This window comes from Notechis scutatus, chromosome 6 (assembly GCF_049901735.1).
Source record: "Notechis scutatus isolate UNSWTSFEM ecotype Mainland chromosome 6, rNotScu1.2, whole genome shotgun sequence".
Classification (NCBI taxonomy): domain Eukaryota; kingdom Metazoa; phylum Chordata; class Lepidosauria; order Squamata; family Elapidae; genus Notechis; species Notechis scutatus.
In genome coordinates, this window is record NC_142014.1 from 26,451,544 (window position 1) to 26,470,019 (window position 18,476).

Here is an 18,476-nt window from a genome sequence, read left to right on the forward strand (position 1 = left end):
TTTATAAAATATGAAATGTAATGATATGATACGAAACCAAATGTGAAAGATGAGTATGCAATCAAGGTCATGTTTGTATGGAAATGTGAAAACATGGCACCATGCTGTTCACTAAAAGGGATGTTTTTGAAATATAAAAAATAAACTTTTTACAAAAAAATAAATAAAGCAGTTCTAAGATCCTATATTAATATATTAAAACGGTACTAAGATCCTTGTGAGCCCTGAGTCTGATCTGGATAGGAAGATAACAGTCTGAGAGTTCAATCCCTGCAAGACCAAGTTACTATTTGTACATAAACCATTTGGCATTCTTTCCTCTCCAGTGATTCTGGATTGGAGGGACTTCTGGAGTTACTACTATTGCTGGATGTCAAGCCAAAGGGCAGCCCATACCCAGGAGCAAAAACCACACAAGGATTGTATATGAATGACGGTGACATTTATAAGAATGGAACCGAAGTGAACATTGTGGAATCCAATGCTGAAAAAACCCAGTAAATAAATATCCTGGTGGCCAGGAGGAAAAATAACTCTAAAATGTAACTCTGATTGTATTTGGCACGGTGAGGTTCAATACAATTTACAGCCCTCTATAAAACGATTGTATGAATATATGAACATCCAGCTGTTTTCCTAAGGCAGACAAAATCTCAAGCCATATTTACTTTTAAAATTTCTGAGCTATCTTAAAGGGTAACCTCTTCCCAAGGCAGCAGAGCCAAAAACAGAGAAAAGCACAAAGGATAATTCCCTACTAATTCTACGAGAGCAATAAAAGTACTGATAAAATCAAAGCAAGCAGTTTTAAAATTGGACAGCCAGCCATGTGGACCAAGCAATCCCAGTGAAATCTGGGTTCAGTTACGCGCCAGGAGAAATAACGGGAAAGCCTCTAACTGCATGTTTGATAAAACAGGAAAGTTCAAAGTTAAGCTTCTGGTGCTAATCTCACAACAAGGAGACCTATTCTTCACATAATAGGATCCCAACTGACTAGGGCCTCGAAGAAGTCCTCGACCTACGAAAACAATTGAGCCCAAATTTTCCGTTGCTTAGCAAGACCATGGTTAAGTCCGTTGTGCCCAGAGGTGGTATTCAGCAGGTTCTGACCAGTTCTGGAGAACCGGTATTAGCAGAAATTGTGAGTCGTTCGGAGAACCAGCAAATCCCACCTCTGACCGGCCCTGCCCCCATCTCTTCTCTGCCTCCCATTGAGTCCCAGCTGATCGGCTGGGTCTCCTTTGGTTGCCCTGCACAGGAGAACGGAGCTGGAAAGCAGGTTAGTGGGGTGGGAAGGGAATGGGGATTTTGCAGTAACCTTCCCCTGCCAAGCCCGCCAAGCCACACCACATCCACCAAACCAAGCCACGCCCACAGAACCAGTAGTAAAAAAAATTGAATCCCACCACTGGTTGTGCCCCATTTCACAGTCTTTTGGTTTCCCGCAATGGTTAAGCCGATCACTGCGGTTGTTAAGTGAATCGCGCGGTGGTCGTTAAATGAATCTGGCTCCCCCCCCCATTGACTTTGCTTGATGGAAGCTGGCTGGGAAGGTTACAAATCGTGATGATGTGGCCCCCCCAGGATAGGGCAACTGTCATAAATATGAACCCATTGCCAAGCAGCTGAAGATTGATCACTTAACCATGGGGATGCGCAAAGATAAGTGAGTCGTATTTTTTTTCAACATCGTTGTAACTTTGAATAGCTCCTAAATGAATAGTTGTCCATGGAGGTCATCGTTATTCCATTTTCTAGAGGCAACTGGACCTCCTTTGTTTTTCTTTGAAGATGTTTCGCTTCTCATCCAAGAAGCTTCTTCAGCTCTGACTGTATGGAGGGAAATAGTACGATTTATATTCCTTGCAGACAGCTGGTCATTTGCATCCTTTTAGAGGGTCATTGAGGCCACTTGGAGGTTTATCTCTGTCCTCAGGGTCACTTCCAAGCGTCCTCAACGACTCTCTAAAAGGATGCAAATGACCAGCTGTCTGCAAGGAGTATAAATCCTTCCATTTGCCCACCATCTGGTCAGAGCTGAAGAAGCTTCTGGGATGAAAAGCGAAATGCCTTCAAAAGAAAAAAACAAGAAAGTCCAGTTGCCTCTTGAAAAAGCACTTTTGGGTAAACAAATTGTTGTAACTCAAGGACTACCTGTAGTAATATTGCACATGTTCAATGAGAAATTTTTAAAAAATTATGGCTTAAAAGCTCTGTGGTAGTTTTTCTAGACTCACTTCAAGAGTAAATTGGAAGGACTTAGAAATGGAATTGTGCATCTTTTTTATTTTAATTTTTTTACATAAAACATGGTTAAAATCTAAGTTGCTCTATCCCTCTGTAAGGGATAGCTGATCCTCACACCCTCATAAATGCACTAAAATCCTTTCTGGATTTTACTTATTGCACACTAAAACAATACATTTGCTGATCATAGAAAACAACATAAGTACTTTTCTTTTGTAATGGTAGCATATCCTTGATTTGATGGCATTGCATAATAAAAACAATTCAGATTCAAACATAACGACCAAATAAATTATTACAGAGAATAGATACAGAGAAAAGAAGAACCAGGGGTGACATGATAGTAGTATTCCAGTATTTGAAGGCCTGCCACAAAGAAGAGGGGGTCAACTTATTTTCCAAAGCACCTGAAGGCCAGACAAGAAACAATGGATGGAAACTAATCAAGGAGAGAAGCAAACTAGAACTACGGAGAAACTTCCTAATGGTGAGGACAATCAACCAGAGGAAATTCAGAAGTTTGGGGTACTGCGTAACTGGAAATTTTTAAGAAGAGACTGGACAGCCACTTGTCTAAAAAAGGTGTAGGGTCTCCTGCTTGAGCAGGGGGTTGGACTAGCTGACCTCCAAGGTCCCTTTCAGCTCTATTCTGAATTGAAAAGATACATATACATATACAGTACCTATGCATACATATAAAAGAAGGTAGTGTGAACTGTTAAACATGCATATTTTTCAAAATTTATGTTTAGAAACTCAGTAAAAAGCAAGAGGGGGGAACATTTTTTTCAAACTATTAAGCTACAAGCATTATATGGTACCTTTTTATTGTTCTCCGCACTGTATGTGAGCAAGCTGACCTGGCTTTATTTTTGGAAAGTGTTGTAAAAATGTGACAATAAATGATGTCTAATATTTACTAAAAAGCTTCGGATTTCAATAAACGTTTGACGTTCCATCACTCTTTGACTGTTTGGAAAAGAAGATTAATTTCCAAGTACTGAACAATTAAAACTGTTCTCTTGTGCTTCCGTCCCGGAATTTAAAGATGAATTTGAAATTCTCCTCCAGGTTAGCCTGACACGGAAAGAGAAGCTGGAGCCTAAACATTGCAGTTCAGGAATGCAGACTTTTATAGTTCCTAAGTAATGTTTCTATTCTGAAAACACACTTCCAAAGAATTGTGTAAGAACTGCAGCTATCCACTTGAGGGAAAAACAAAAAAATTCCAAGTTTGTGAAGAATGGGCAGATGGCTAGAGTCATTCCGTGTTGATGGCCATCTGCATTCACTGTAGCGTTCCAAGGTTTTCCAATAAATATGCTATTTCTGTCCTACTCATATGCAGGACCCATCTCATCTGGCTATTACTATTTTTTTCAGTGAAAAACTAGTCAGCAAATGAATATGTTTACCCAGAAAACTGCAGCTGTAGAACAAAAGTTCAAAAAATGTATATTTTAAGATTTATACTTTCTCAGGAATTACACTGGAAGTGGACCACACAAACACACAAGCCTGTACAGGATTGCAATCATTATGCAAAGCAGGAAGAATAATGAAGATTAATTCCTTTTGCGGGGGGCGAGCAACTATAAAGATTTTTCTTTTTTTTTAGCAAATGCATATGGGCTACTCATCTAACAATCCTGGCTGGCTAACAGTAACAAAACAAGTTAAAATAATAATAGAATGCTAACTGTAAAACAGGAGGCATGATGGTTCAGTGGTTAAAGATGCTGAGTTTGTCAGATGGAAAGCTGACAGCTGGGATTCGAGACTGAACAAACCAAAATGAACAAAAATAAAGAGAACAGCTTGTTGGGCACCTTCTTCACATCTTTAGGCCTCAAATACTGGTGGCGGCAACCCCTACTTAACTGGGCAAAATGGTGCCTTGGAACAAGATATTGTATGAGGTGAAACCTGGACAAAGAATTTGTCATAGCAGGCTTCCAATGGCCAGTATAATTCCTTTTTCATGATCCTGTAATCCAGGGGGTGGGATTCTACTGGTTCAGATCGGTTCGGGCAAACCGGATGTTAAGTTTTCATCTGGTTCGCCGAACCAGTATTACAACCAATCGGCTGGCCCCACCCACCCCTTCCCTCCCCTCCCAGGAGTCTCCACATGGCCCATTTTCGATGCAGGTAAATGCAGGGGCTGCGCGGAGGCTCTGGGAGCAGGAAAAAGGGACCTTCCGGAAGTCCAGAAATGGGTCTGTTTCCAGCTTCTGGAGGGCCTCCAGAGCTCAGGGGAGGCCATTTTCGCCCTCCCAGAGGCCCAGGGATGGCCTCCAGACCCTTGCGAGAGCAAAAAAAGCCCCCCCCTGGAAGTTCCAGTAGGCCACGCCCACCCAGCAATTAGTTCGTTGCCCGGTTGGTGGGATTTTTGAATCCCACCCCTGCTGTAATCTCTTAATTCAGGGTAAAGTTGAGATCACTGGATAGGGCTGAGAGTTTCCTAGCCGATGCCCTTCTTGATGCCACATTGAATTCACAGCAGATATTTTTTTTCTTTGCGTCCTGGGAGAAGAACATTTTCAAAAGCTATATGGATGGTTCCTTGAAGATGTAGCAGAGCTTCAAAGCAGTCCCAGTTAGTAACCTTCACTGGCTCATGGATTATTATTATTTTAAATTATGATTATGCTACTCTCAGGCAACTACCACTGATCTCATGGCGAGAGTTTTCCTATCGCCTGCCTTCTATCGGCAACCAATCAGTTGTATCTCCCAAAGCAATTCTGAAAACTAGAAAGATCAGGCTTCATAGAGGTCACTATTGTAAGGAATCTATAGTCCAGCCTATCTCACCATTCCATAGATTCAAGAAGGCCACTGGCACTAGCTCCTGTAAAATCCACCAAGGAAAGCAAGGATCCAGAATAACAGAATTAGAAGGGACCTTGGAGGTCTTCTAGTCCAATCTCCTGCTCAGGCAGGAAACCCTACACCACTTCAGACAAATGGTAGTCCAATCTCTTCTTTAAAACTTCCAGTGTTGGAGAATTCACAACTTCTAGTGGCAAGTTGTTCCACTGATTAATTGTTCTCACTGTCAGGAAATTTCTCCTTAGTTCTAGGTTGCTTCTTTCCTTGATTAGTTTCCCTCCACTGCTTCTTGTCCTGCCTTCAGGTGCTTTGAAAAATAGCTTGAGTCCCTGTTCTTTGTAGCAGCCCCTGAGATATCAGAACACTGCTCTCAAGTCTCCCCTAGTCCTTCTTTTCATCAAACTAGACATACCCAATTCCAGCAAAGGTTCTTTATATGTTTTAGTCTCCAATCCCCTAATCTTTGTTGCTTTTCTCTATGTTCTTTCTAGAGTCTCCACATCTTTTTTTTACACTGTGGCGACCAAAACTGGAGGCAGCACTCCAAGTGTGGTCTTACCAAGACATTATTCCTTAAGATTCTCTGGTCTTAATGGATCTCTAACAGGGGTGGGATTTTACCGGTTCGCACCTATTCGCTAGAACTGGTTGTTAACATTCTAAGCAGTTCGGAGAACCGGTTGTTAGAAGAAATTACTGGTCTAATTCTGTAAGGAAGGCAGGAAGGAAACATTCTGGTGTTGCTTACAGAAACTGCCTCTCCGTTAACCCTTATTACATTCTTGGCAGGACTAGACTTCCTGTCTCAGAAACGTCTCTGGAGGTTTTTTTCCTCCTTTGCTGGTACTTTGCTTGTGTGGAGTGACCATTCAAAGTTACAATGGCACTGAAAAAAGTGACTTATGACCATTTTTCACACTAACAACTGTTGCAGCATCCCCACAGTCATGAGAGGCCAGGCGAGGAAATGCATGCCTCAATGTGAGTGATGTTGAGTTGGCCACACCCAGCCAATAACATGACCACCAAGCCACGCCTACCAACTAAACCACGCCCACAGAACTGGTTGTTAAAAAAATTGAATTCCACTCCTGATCTCTAACCTTTGCAGAAGGGATCTGACCATGACAGCAGGGTTAAACCCCATATTCCAGCTACCCGTCTTGGCTCAAGACAAAAGCAAATTGTGGTATATTTTGCTCAATGTATTGGTCAAGGTGACAACAAATAGCAGTCCCATGGTTGTCACAAAATCCCAAGCCAATTCTACTAATGAAGTGTCAGCTATGCAACAAATCATAATTAAGCAACTTGTGATTTAACTAGATACATTAGGTCTCTATCGTGTTTGTATCAAATTCAACATATATTTTTCCAAAGCATGCTGCAAATTGGTATTGTACATAAGTGCAAATATTTAGAGGTACAGTATGCTTCAACATCTCTAATTTTGGGGCAAGCAAATGTTTATTCCATCCCAGTCTTTCTATGCAAATGCTAATTTTAACACTTTTTTTAAAAAAATAATACATTTAGTTTCCTGTAATATCTGCACTGTTGTAGCTAAAATTACTTACTGAATTTTTTTTAAAAAAGATAATTGTATTGGTTCAGGTAGTGATCATTATACCAAAAGCCAAACAAATAAATTTCCCATCCCTATCACAAAATTAACCAATCAAAATGTAACTGCAATGTATTGGGTGGGTAACTGCTGACATCTGACGGTATAAAAGTAAATTACAGCACTAGTTACCAGGAAATGGGCTCTACAAATACAGAAAAGATGTAATATATATTTGAAAACAAGCCCTTGCAAAATTAAAAAGTAAATAGATAAGTTTGTGTTGTACAGAGACACTAGCTAAGAGATGCATTTGAACTGATATATTACTGCAGAAAGCAATTAGGGCTGTGCAGACCTGGGTTCAAATGGATAAGTTCATCCCTGGGTGAGTAGGTAGCCACTATTGGAAAAATCTTAAAATAGCCATATCTTTCTCAAGGACACAGTTGCCCGCATGCCTTACACAGCTGATGTACAAGTCTCAGGACAATATCTCCTTAGTTCAAGGTTCTAAAGGATACACATTCCCAACAACCTTTGAAACCAGATCCTTTATGAAGTCCTTATCACATGCAGGAAAATCAGAAGACCAGACAGTTCAAATGAATATAAAAGTTCACTGCAGGGTTATGCTCTCTATAAGAATCTGAACTACTAACGGTCAAAGCAAATTGGTGGTAAAGAAGAGTCAATACAATTCAAGATTTCCACCATGCTCAAGGTTGACTCAGTCTTTCATCCTTCCGAAGTGGGTAAAATGAGGACCCAAATTGTTGGGGGCAATATACTGACTCTGTAAACCGCTTAGAGATGGCTATAAAGCATTATAAAGCGGTATATAAGTCTAAGTGCTATTGCTGTTAGACAGACAGCTTGAATACCCATCATTAACTTTCCTTCGATCAGAAGAAACACTAAACAATGTTGCAAAAATTATAGGAGATGCACAAACAACTGACACAACAAATGATACATTTGTTGATACATTCCTTGGCCTGGTTCACACCTCATGCTTCTATACCTGTTTGACATAACATCCACCTATTCAGGTAGTCCTCGACTTAACGACCACAATTGAGCCCAGAATTTCTGTTGCTAAGTGAGAAATGTGTCAGGAGAGTTTGGTCCCGTTTTACAAGTTTTCTTTACAAGTTTTCATTCAACAGTTGCTAAGTGAATCACCACATTTTCTTAAATTAGTAACCCCAGTTGTGAAGTGAATCTGGCTTTCCCATTGCCTTTGCTTATTGGATGGTCATAAAAAGGAAATCGCAGGAGATTGGGACACGGCAATCATCATAAATTTGAGTCAGTTGCCAAGCATCCAAAATTAATGTAAATCATGTGACCATGGGGATGCTACAATGGTCATAAGTCACTTTTTTCAGTGTCATCATAACTTCAAGTACCTGTATTTTCTTTATTTGCCATGGTGGCAAGTAAACATTTTACTTCCTTGACTTTGTCAATACATCAATGCAGTTTTTACTGGCAACCGTGGGAAGTGATTTTTTTTTCCCCATTGCCTTTTTTTGGGGGGGGAACGTTGCCCAAACTGACGTCCTTGGGATTTCCTGGTAGTCTCCCATCCACCAATAAAACGTGACCTAGCAAAGGCATAAACGGGAGCGGGGGCTTCTTGAAAGCAGCTCTATTCCTGAACCTTGTAGCTTTCCCCCAAAAGTACAAAACCTCCCCTTCACACAAATGTGGGATCCATGCAGCCGAGTTTAACCCAGTTTAATCTTACCGGCGTTACTACAACTCGCGTTACTCTTTCTTTCCCAGGACTCGGGCCTCGCGTCGCCTAGCAACCGACTCGCCCGTTAGCGACACCCGTTTCCAAGGAGACCAAAAATTCTCCGCCCTTTTTTTTCCCCTGATCCCACCCCTTCCGATTGGGTAACGAAACGTTCCATCCTCCTTCCCCGGCCATTGGAGATTTTAAAAACCAAACAAACAAACCAATCCTCAAGCGTGCGAATGGCATTCCGGGATTTGTAGTTGAAATGCCCGACTTTTGGGCGCTTGCGTGCCTTTGCGCGCGGGCGAGAAACCACAATTCCCAGCAGCCCTCGCTGCAAGTTTGACATGTCCGGGTAGTACTGCAGCTGCAGCTGCAGATCAGTGTGGGTTTTGTGCATCTCCGGTTGGAGGCAACGCACGATTTTATTTTTTTTTTTTTTTTTTTTTGGGGGAAGCGAGCAAGATGGGCTTGTAAGGGGGAGTTCTGATGCAGTTGACCCCACACCCCATGCAAAAACTGGGGAAAGGAAGACCCTACCTGTCCTTTCCTAGGATGGGATGTTAGCAAAAACATCCCCATAGAAGCCAGGATGGTGCATAGCAGGTTGCCAGGATGGTGCTACCTGGCGGGGAAGGCGTTATCAAGGAGCAATCGTGGTTTGCTGAAGGGGAAGAAGAGTCCCCACAAAGTGGCCTTGTTCACAAGTCAGGCAAACCTGGGTCCTACAGAAAAGGACCCAAAGACTAATAAGCTTCTCAAGGAGTGGACCTTGGTTGTCACTCCTTTTGGTCTGCTGAAGGCGCGTCTCCCTTGCCACATTACAGTGGGGCCCCTGGACCCCCATAAGTACCCTGATTCTGACAAGGTATTTGTTGCCCTTAAGGGCAGGGATTCCAATCCTGACCCTGCCTCTGGTCTGCTTGTGAATTACGATGAAGCCCGGAAGGAGGTGAAGATTATCTCTGATGGCGTGGACGGCACAGCTTCCCTGGATGTGAGGACCCCTGTAAATTTTGGTAGGTGCAGAAGGGAGAGTGGGTGCTGGTAGAATACAAGCAGTCCTCGACTTAATGACCACAATTGAGCCTAAAGTTTCTGTTGCTAATTGGGGCAGTGGTGAAGTCAGTTTTGCTCCAGCAACATTAAAGGAGTTGTCACTCAATGCATCTTGAATGGATCAGAGGGTGAAGTTTTATTTTGACCAATTCAGATATGCTTTGCAAGCAGGATACTCCATCTTTCTCTCTGTGTTTCACTGCTGACATCACGAAAACAAACTCAAGACTGTTCTGATCTCCATTCATTGTTAACTTTTTTAAAATTAATTTTAGATTTGGATATCAAAACAACCAGAAATGGCTCTGTGAAGATTGAACAAATGCAATGTGCTAACTGCAAAGTAGAAACAGAGAAGGGAGCGAGTGTATTGAAGTCAATAAAGGTACCAATCTCTCATCATGGTCTTTCTTTGTTTTATGAATTGTACGTAATCTTCAGCATCTTAAATCTCAGGGTTACTTTTTGCAGATGCAACAACTGATGATTTCACATCCAGGAGATTGATTTCCTGTATCTGATGTTTTTGCTGCTCATAGATGGAATTATTTAAAAAATCTCCCAAGCATTTCTTGGCTAGATTTTAAATCCTTAAACAATCATGTCATTGGTCCACTTACTGAGCTGAAATGCTCATTTCTTTGAAATTAGGAGCCACTGAATTCAATGGATTTTATTCCTCGACAGTTGTGAATAGCATTGTCAAATTAACCATCACCAATCACTGCACTGATAAGTTAGTAGCCCAGTTATTAAGCAAATCGGGCTTCCCCATTGACTTTGCTTGTTAGAAGGTTGCAAAAGGAGATCATGTGTCCTTGGGACACAACAACGGTCATAAATATGAACCAGTTGCCCAGACCTAGTTGAAAAACAATTTCCATGATGCAAGTGTTCATTTTCCAGGAAAGTTCAAAGAAATATATTAGGAGAGTCAGATTTGAAAGTTAGAACGTGCCATAACCGGCAAATGAATCTTAGAAGGAAAACGGAAGTAAACTTTTTTAACACCTATGCAGTTTTCTTTCAGAGTCATAAAATTGATCTCCGAGCAAAAGGAGGGGACGTTACCTGTTTGGGAACTCTTCAAGGAAATACTGATATTCTTGTGTCACAAGAAAGTGTAAGTGAGAGCCGTGTGAGTAGCATAAATTAAGTTACACTAAAAGGTATATTTTTAATATTAAACAATACAGGAAGAATTATTTTATTTTTTTGTACTTGCATCCACTGTTAATTCTTCCTGGGCTTCAGTAATACTGACTCTGTAAACTTATCTTCTATCAGAAAAAAAAAATCTAAAAATTCAAATTTTAAAAACAATTCTGTGCTTATCTGCTATTCTTATGTTACTTAATTCAACGCTGCATTATTGATTGACAATAATTATTGACAAAAAATCATTTTTCATGTTGTACGTAGTACAAGAAAACTAAACAGCAGTCCTCAGCCCATTTTATATATAAAAAAATCACTTGTCCAGTTTTAAATAAATTTATCGGGGCTGTGGTTCTTAATGGAATGCATTGGCAAAGTTCATGTAGTAGATTTTTTTTTTGGTATTTTTAAAAAGATAACGATCACCTCATTTTGCCAGAATCCTAATGCAGGTAGTTCTTGACTTAGTGATTACTTGAAGTTATAATGGGATGGAAAAAAGTGACATATGACCGTTTTTCACACTTATGACTATTGCAGCATACTTGTGGTCATATGATCAAAATTCGGATGATTGGCAACTGGTTCATACTTATGATGGTTGCAGTGTCCCCGGGAGTCATGTGATTCCCTTTTGCGACCTTCTGACAAGTGAAGTCAATGAGGAAGCCAGATTCACTTAACAACCACGTTAATTAGTTAACAATTGTAGTGATTTGCTTAAAAATTGTGGCCAGGGAGGTCGTAAATAAGACAAACAATAACCAAAGGGAACAGAAACCTTTTAATGAGTCTTATGAATCCCTGGTTAAAAGGCTGCTGCAAACTAATTAACTTTGATACGCACAAATCTTGCCAAAACTTTACAAGACTGCCAAAAATCACAGATAAGAAATATTTCACAACACAAGTCTTCAAATACCCAATTAAGATACTGTAATGTCCACGAGGCTGGAGTTTCAAAATGTCTTTGCTTCCTGCAAAGAACGTTCGTTTCACAGCTGGCTTTTATCTTCTTGAAGGAGGGCCCATTACCTTGCAGCCTTACTCCCGAGTTGCCCATGCTGTTTGTAGCTGCTCTTTCCTACGAGCAATCCTGCGCTCACGCACACTTGGCACAGGCTCCTTGGGAACCTCCTCATCACTGCTGCCAGCCCCCACAATCTCTGAAGGCAGCAATCCACTCCCTAATGGTCCTGGGCCCTCATGAGAGTCCTCACTCTCCTCAGCCGCCCGCACCTGCTGCCGGTTAACCACAACACTTAGCAACAGAAATGGGCCCAATTGTGACCCTAAGTTGAGGCCTACCTGTAGTCCTTGACTTAGAATCATTCACTTAGTAACTAAAGTTACAACTGTGTAACTGAAAAGTGACTTATGATGGGGTTCATACTTATGACCATTGCAACAATTGTCTTGCTTACAGAAATTTTGGGCTGAATTGTGGTTATATATCAAAGACCAGAGGTGGTATTCAGCAGATTCTGACTGGTTCTAGAGAACCAGTAGTGGAAATTTTGAGTGGTTTGGAGAACCGGCAAATCCTACCTCTGACTGGGTCTTCTTTGGTTGCCCTGCACAGGAGAACAGAGCTGGAAATCAGGTTAGTGGGGTGGGGAGGAAATGGGGATTTTGCAGTATCCTTCCCCTGGAATGGGGTGGGAATGGAGATTTTACAGTATTCTTCCCCTGCCACACCCACCAAGCCACGCCCACCAAGTCACACCCACCAAGTCACACCATGCCCACCAAGCCACGCCCACAGAACCAGTAGTACTAAAATTCTTTGAATCCCACCACTGTCAAAGACTATCTGCATCCTACATTCAAACTTTTGAAAAGTTGTTGAAAATCTCTTTTCTAAGAAATAGAGCGAGGTGCTATAGATTTGCCAGAAGATGGCATCTTTAGCTAGTGGAATTTCTCTTTGGGTAGTAAGAAAAAAAATTCCTGTCAGTTTCTGTTGAATGATCCTGAGTTGGACAGCCCTATGAGGAAAGAATTATAGGTTTCTATAAATACCGGTAGTTCTTGACTTATAACAACAATTCATTTAGTGACCATTTGAAATTACGATGGCACTGAAACTGTTTTTCACACCTTCTCACAAGCAAAGTCAGTGGAAAAACCAGATTCCCTTAACAACTGTGTGGCTAACTTAACAACTGCAGTGATTTGCTTCACAAATCTGTCAAGGAAGTTCGAAAAAAAATGGGGAAAACTTTATTTAACACATGTTTCCCTTGGCAACCTAAATATTGGGCTCAATTGTGGCCATAAATTGAGGAATACCTGTATGAGCTTATATATCTTAGAATGTTTTCTTGATCAACTTTTGGTTTCCTTTGTGCTCTCCTGTAAATGCTTTTTTGATTGGAATCGGTGGAATGGCTATAAGGTTTTATAGCTATAAAATTAGGCATCCATCCAGGGTGTTCTAAGATTTATCTGCCAAATGTTGGAAGGAATATCCATTGGGTTCAGTGCCACGCTGGGAGAAAGAAGCTGGAAATAAAATGGAGGCTGGTGGCTGATTGGCAAGAAATGTAGAAAGTTAGGTCTGTGCTCCTAATTAGACCCTTGAAAGACAGGGTTTGCCAGGCCTTTGGCTGAATGTGAATGCAAGAAATTCATCTTCGTTTAATAAAAGGGGTTTTGCCAGGACAAAGAGTCTGCTTAGTGCTTTTTGGGGTAGCCTCGGACAGAACAGTGTCCTGTTCTTTTTAATCCCATCATCCTGGAGCTGAAGGTCTTTGGGGTGGAGCTACTCAGAAAGACTGCTTTCTGTCTTTAAAAGCATGTTTCTCCATTTCTCCCTTTGGGGGAAATATCGTATTCTGGCCTTTGTAATATTTCCCAAAATATTTCATTCTTCTAGGAAGGGAGGGGCATCCCACACAAATATAACAGCAAGGCAGCCAACTGTGTGTCAGAAATACAATAGTAAGAAATTTGGCTGTCTTTTCTCACAGAGCGATTTCTGTTAGCAATCAACCTGCCTTTCGTTCGACCCTGGGGATCTTTTTTATGACAATTTTATTCCATCAGTTGTAGATGTCATTACGTAGTTTAAGATTCAGCATTTCCAGGATAAACCAAGGCACGATGAAGGTTTATGGCTGTGCACTATAAGTTCTCCTGGTCAGGGGTGGACTTCAAAAATTTCAGCAACCGGTTCTCTGCTCGCTTGCTGAGTGGGCGTGGCCATGGTGGGCATGGCCTAGTCGGCCTCCTGCACCATAGTGGAGGAGGGGCATTTTTGCCCTCCCCATGCTCCGGAGGCTTTCCTCGAGCCTCCGGGAGAGTAAAAATGACCTCCCCCGGGCTCTGGAGGCCCTCCGGAGTTTAGCTTAGTTTAGTTTACTTTATTGTCAATGTACCTCGTACAATGAAATTAAATACCATCTTCAGTGTACATTACGACTATGAAAATAAATACAAACCCACCTTAACTACCATGTGACTAATTTAACAACTGCAATGATTCACTTAACGACAGTGGCAAGAAAGGTTGTAATATGGGTCTAAATTCCCTTAATAAATGTCTCGCTTAGCAACAGAAATTTTGTACTCGATGGTGGTCGTTAAGTCGAGGAATATCTGTAAACAAGTAATTATTATTACTTGTTTACAGATATTCTATGGAAACAAGTAATTTTTCAATGCCAGTTCAGTTACTCCGTACCGGTGGTGGGATTCAAATTTTTTTACTACCGGTTCTGTAGGCGTGGCTTAGTGGGTGTGGCTTGGCTTGGTGGACGTGGTAGGGGAAGTATACTATAAAATCTCCATTCCCTCCCCACTCCTGGGGGAAGAATATTGCAAAATCCCCATTCCCTCCCCACCCACTAACCTGCTTTCCAGCTCCGTTCTCCTGTGCATGGCAACCAAAGAAGACCCAGATGATCAGCTGGGACTCAATGGGAGGCAGAGAATAGAGGGGGGCGGGGCCAGTCAGAGGTGGGATTTGCCGGTTCTCCAAACTACTCAAAATTTCCGCTTCCGGTTCTCAGGAACTGCTCAGAACCTGCTGAATACCACCTCTGCTCTGTACCCCATTATTATTCATTCTTGTTACCATAAAAACACACGGATCAAATTAATGCCAGGATCTTGCCTAACAATGCATTTAGGAATGAAGTGTTGCTTTATAAAATGTGTATTGTGTGTCCATAACCAATAAGCAGAAAATCTTACATCTCAAGGCCCCTTCCCCCATCAGTCTCCCATTTTAAAGGTTTAAACCTTCATCGTGCTTTCGTTTATCCTGGAAACGATGAGCCTTAACTACATAACGATGTGTCTAACTGGTGGAACAAAATCGTCATTAAAAAAAAGACAAAGATGTTTTACATGTCAGCGCAGATGTTAGAGGAGTGTAAATCAGTCAGATGCTGCCCATAAAACAATCAGAATTGGAAAATTAAAAGCATATTAAATGTTCGATTGCGGCCTGAACCAGCTTGGAATGTAAGCAGCATGTAGTACAAGTTTTGTAAGAATATAAGTATATGTTATACTCGTTTGCGATCACTCTCGGCTCTTGTGAGTTAGTTAAGCAACTTTTGATTTTATTGTGGTAGATTTTGACTTGTCTGCTTTTAGCAGGTGGCAGTGCTAATGTGACCTTGGTGGTTTTAAGAAGCTAAATACAAATAGTTCTTGACTTACGACCACCATGGAGCCCAACATTTCTTTTCTTAAGTGAGACATTTGTTGAGTGAGTTTTTCCTCAATGTTAAGTGAATAATGCAGTCATTAAGTCATTTCTGACTTCCCTTCCCTCGACCTTTTTAACAACCTCTCTTGCCACAGTTGATAAGTTAGTCACCCGGTCGTTAAGCGAACCTGGCTTTCCCATTGAGTTTGCTTGTCAGAAGGTCGCAAAAGTTGATCACCTGGTCTAGGGACACAGCAACAAAAGAATTTTATTTTGTCTACTTAGAGCTACTTAATTGAAATCACACCCCCCCCCCACTTCCACTCTCCCAGGCTATGTGGCAGCATGGAATATGGCTTCCAAAGCTGACACTTATATTCTTCACCAAGCAGCTTATCATCATAAATATACTAGCTCTATACCTGTGCTTCGCTACAAAACTATGTGATTGGACTTAGTTTTGGGGAGGAAAATAAGGGGGGCAAAATTCTGCCTCTGCCTACAAGCATCCATTGGTATTCATCTGGCTAGCATCCTGTCAGTGTGTGAGAGAGTTGATGGCTGTTTGGAAACTGAAATGGTATTTGCTGTATGAGCAAGAAGGAGACAGCAAGGAGTCTGGGAGAGGCTTAGCTGTTGGAACAGATTTCTTTTCAGGTGGGGAGGGGGAGTAGAACTCCTTAGCATCAGAGCATGTTAATAATAATAATATAGGAAATACTAATGCTCTGATGGTCATTTTGAAAAATCCTTTCTTAGTGAGCACCTAGAAGCCAAGAGGAACATACATGCCAAATTTCAAGTTTGTAGGCTTTATGGTTCTGGAGATTTTGTCATGATGCGTGAGTGGTCTTTCGCTTTTATATATATATGTAGATTTTAGCAAAACTTTTATATATGTGCCGGTCTGAAATGATTCCATGCTTCTCCCTGATACATTCATGGTTCCTTTGCTTTTCCATGGTTAGCATAATTCAACAACCTTCAAACATTTTATATATTTACGGGGCTGGCACCTTGGCAGAACATAGACTCCTAGGCTGGAGCCAAAGCAAATTTACCAGCAGTTCCAACCGAATGAATTTTTTTCCAAGGTGTCCAGGGAGAAGCCAAGATCAAATACCAGATTGTTTCTTAGCTTTAATCTTTGCTCTGCAGGACAGGTAAACCAGCCAGGAAGTTGATCTAAGCCAATCAGAAGTTGGGCCCTTGCCTAAATTGAAGTACAGGGAGGAAAGTCAAGAAAATGGCTTGGAAACCAAAATCTCGTTGCAGAAGATAGAATGAGAGGGTTGAAAGGGACTTTGGAGGTCTTCTAATCCAACCCCACTGCTTGAGCAGGAGACCTTATCCATTAAAAGCTTGGGTTATTGATAGCAATCCTTCTAAATTACCTACCAGATTCCTTCTTTGTAGAGAAAAAAACAGCTTCAGTGGAAAATACTTGTACCTTGTTCTTCATTTTTGCTTCCTCATTTATCATTTCAATCCTTTGAGGAGGAATACAGCTAGATCAGGTATGGGACCTGATCCAAGAAATTCGTATTTTTCTGAACTCATACCTCCCTCGTTCCCTTGACAAACACCGACTACCTTAGATAGCACTAATTCCTTCATTAATTTGTAGCGTCTTCCGGCAAACATTCCTAAAATTTTCCAAGCGTTCTGTGCTTTCCATAACTTCGGGGTTATTTCCAGATTTCTGGGAATCCCATCTTAGTTTGTTGTGAAATGTATAGCTTACTTGACCCGGGAGCTGAACTTTATAAGATAATATACACTTTATAGGAACTGTTGCTTATTTATTGACTGTTGAATTGTATCCCGCCTTTATTATTTTTACAAACAATCCAAGGTGGTGAACATATCCAACACTCCTCTCTCCTCCTATTTTCCTCACAACAACAATTCTGTGAGGTGGGATGGGATGGGAGAGAGAGGGACTGGCTCAAGTCACCTAGCCAGCTTTCATGCCAAAAGCAGGAAAGAATAAAATAGAGTAGGGTAGAGTAGAGTAAAGTAAAGCAGAACAGAATAGGAATAGGAAATGGATGAATAGAGAGTAGAGTAGAGTAAAATAGAACAGGAATAAAAAATGGATGAATAGAGAGTAGAGTAAAACAGAACAGAATAGGAATAGGAAATGGATGAATAGAGAGTAGAGTAGAGTAGAGTAGAGTAGAGTAGAGTAGAGTAGAGTAGAGTAGAGTAGAGTAAAACATAACATAACATAACATAACAGAGCAGAACAGAACAGAATGGGAAATGGATGAATAGAGAATAGAACAGAGTAGAGTAGAACAGAACAGAATAGGAAATGGATGAATAGAGTAGAGTAGAGCAGAGCAGAGCTGAGCAGAGCAGAGTAGAATAGAGTGGAGTAAATAGAACAGAATAGGAAATGGATTAATAGAGAATAGAGTAGAGTAGAGTAGAGTGGAGTAGAGTAGAGTAAAGTACAACACAACACAATGCAATTCTTCATTGGCCAAGTGTGACTGGACACACAAGGGATTTGTCTCCGGTGCAGGAGCTCTCAGCATACATACAAGCAACAAGTGTTAAATCAGGATCATAATCATAAAATACAATCATCATAAATCATAAGATGCAACACTCAGTGATAGTCATAGAATGCTAAATAAAAGCAATCAACATAAATCGTAAGACACAAAAAACGAAGTGATAGTCATAAGATGCTAAAGGAATTGGTAATAAGAAAGACGAGGAGGATGATAATAGTAGTACAGCCCTACTACATGGTTGGACATCCTAGGGCACAAGTCATTGTGGTGTGAATTAGTTGTTCATGGTCTCCTGCTTTCTATCCTGGTGCCTTAACCACTGGACCAAACTGGCTATTTGTCAGCGAGTCAGAATAATTACCATAATACAACTTTATTGTATTTTTTTTTCTTGCAATAGAATGTGAACATTGAAAAACTCCAAGGATCATCCATTAACATTACAAGTGAAAATGGTTTGCTCAAAGCTAAATATTTGTATGCCGAGTCCTCGTTTCTGACTTCAGTGGCTGGCGACATCTTACTGGGGAACGTCCATGGTAAGAGGGCAAAAAAGATTTCCTTAGAGCAACATTTCTCTACCAAATGCCTTTTTAAGGAAAAGTATTCTTTTTCGTACCCGGTTTAGTGCCTGCCTGTGTTTATGAAACTGAATATAGCACAGCCATTTTTTAAGTG

The 18,476-nt window shown here is 41.0% G+C and overlaps 2 protein-coding genes across 13 annotated transcripts in view; one reads left to right on the top strand and one right to left on the bottom strand.

Moving 5' to 3' along the window:
- CCDC146 (coiled-coil domain containing 146) overlaps positions 1 to 8,486 on the bottom strand; it is a 92,601-nt gene extending 84,115 nt beyond the window's left edge. For 3 of the 4 annotated variants that reach the window (XM_087967750.1, XM_087967751.1, XM_087967749.1), the window contains exon 1: positions 8,403 to 8,484. The gene's annotated coding sequence lies outside the window, so the exon portion shown is untranslated. Of the gene's footprint in view, positions 1 to 8,402 lie in introns of all 4 variants that reach the window. The other variant, XM_087967753.1, reaches the window with a different exon arrangement.
- Positions 8,487 to 8,719: 233 nt separating this feature from the next.
- Positions 8,720 to 18,476, top strand: part of FAM185A (family with sequence similarity 185 member A) — an 84,883-nt gene continuing 75,126 nt past the window's right edge. For 3 of the 9 annotated variants that reach the window (XM_087967769.1, XM_087967768.1, XM_087967773.1), the window contains exons 1-4: positions 8,744 to 9,415; positions 9,731 to 9,840; positions 10,486 to 10,593; positions 18,199 to 18,337. In XM_087967769.1, coding sequence (XP_087823895.1) covers positions 8,989 to 9,415; positions 9,731 to 9,840; positions 10,486 to 10,593; positions 18,199 to 18,337 — 784 coding nt within the window. In that variant the 5' untranslated portion in view covers positions 8,744 to 8,988. Of the gene's footprint in view, positions 9,416 to 9,730; positions 9,841 to 10,485; positions 10,594 to 18,198; positions 18,338 to 18,476 lie in introns of all 9 variants that reach the window. The other 6 variants (XM_087967767.1, XM_026677220.2, XM_087967766.1 and 3 more) reach the window with 5 other exon arrangements.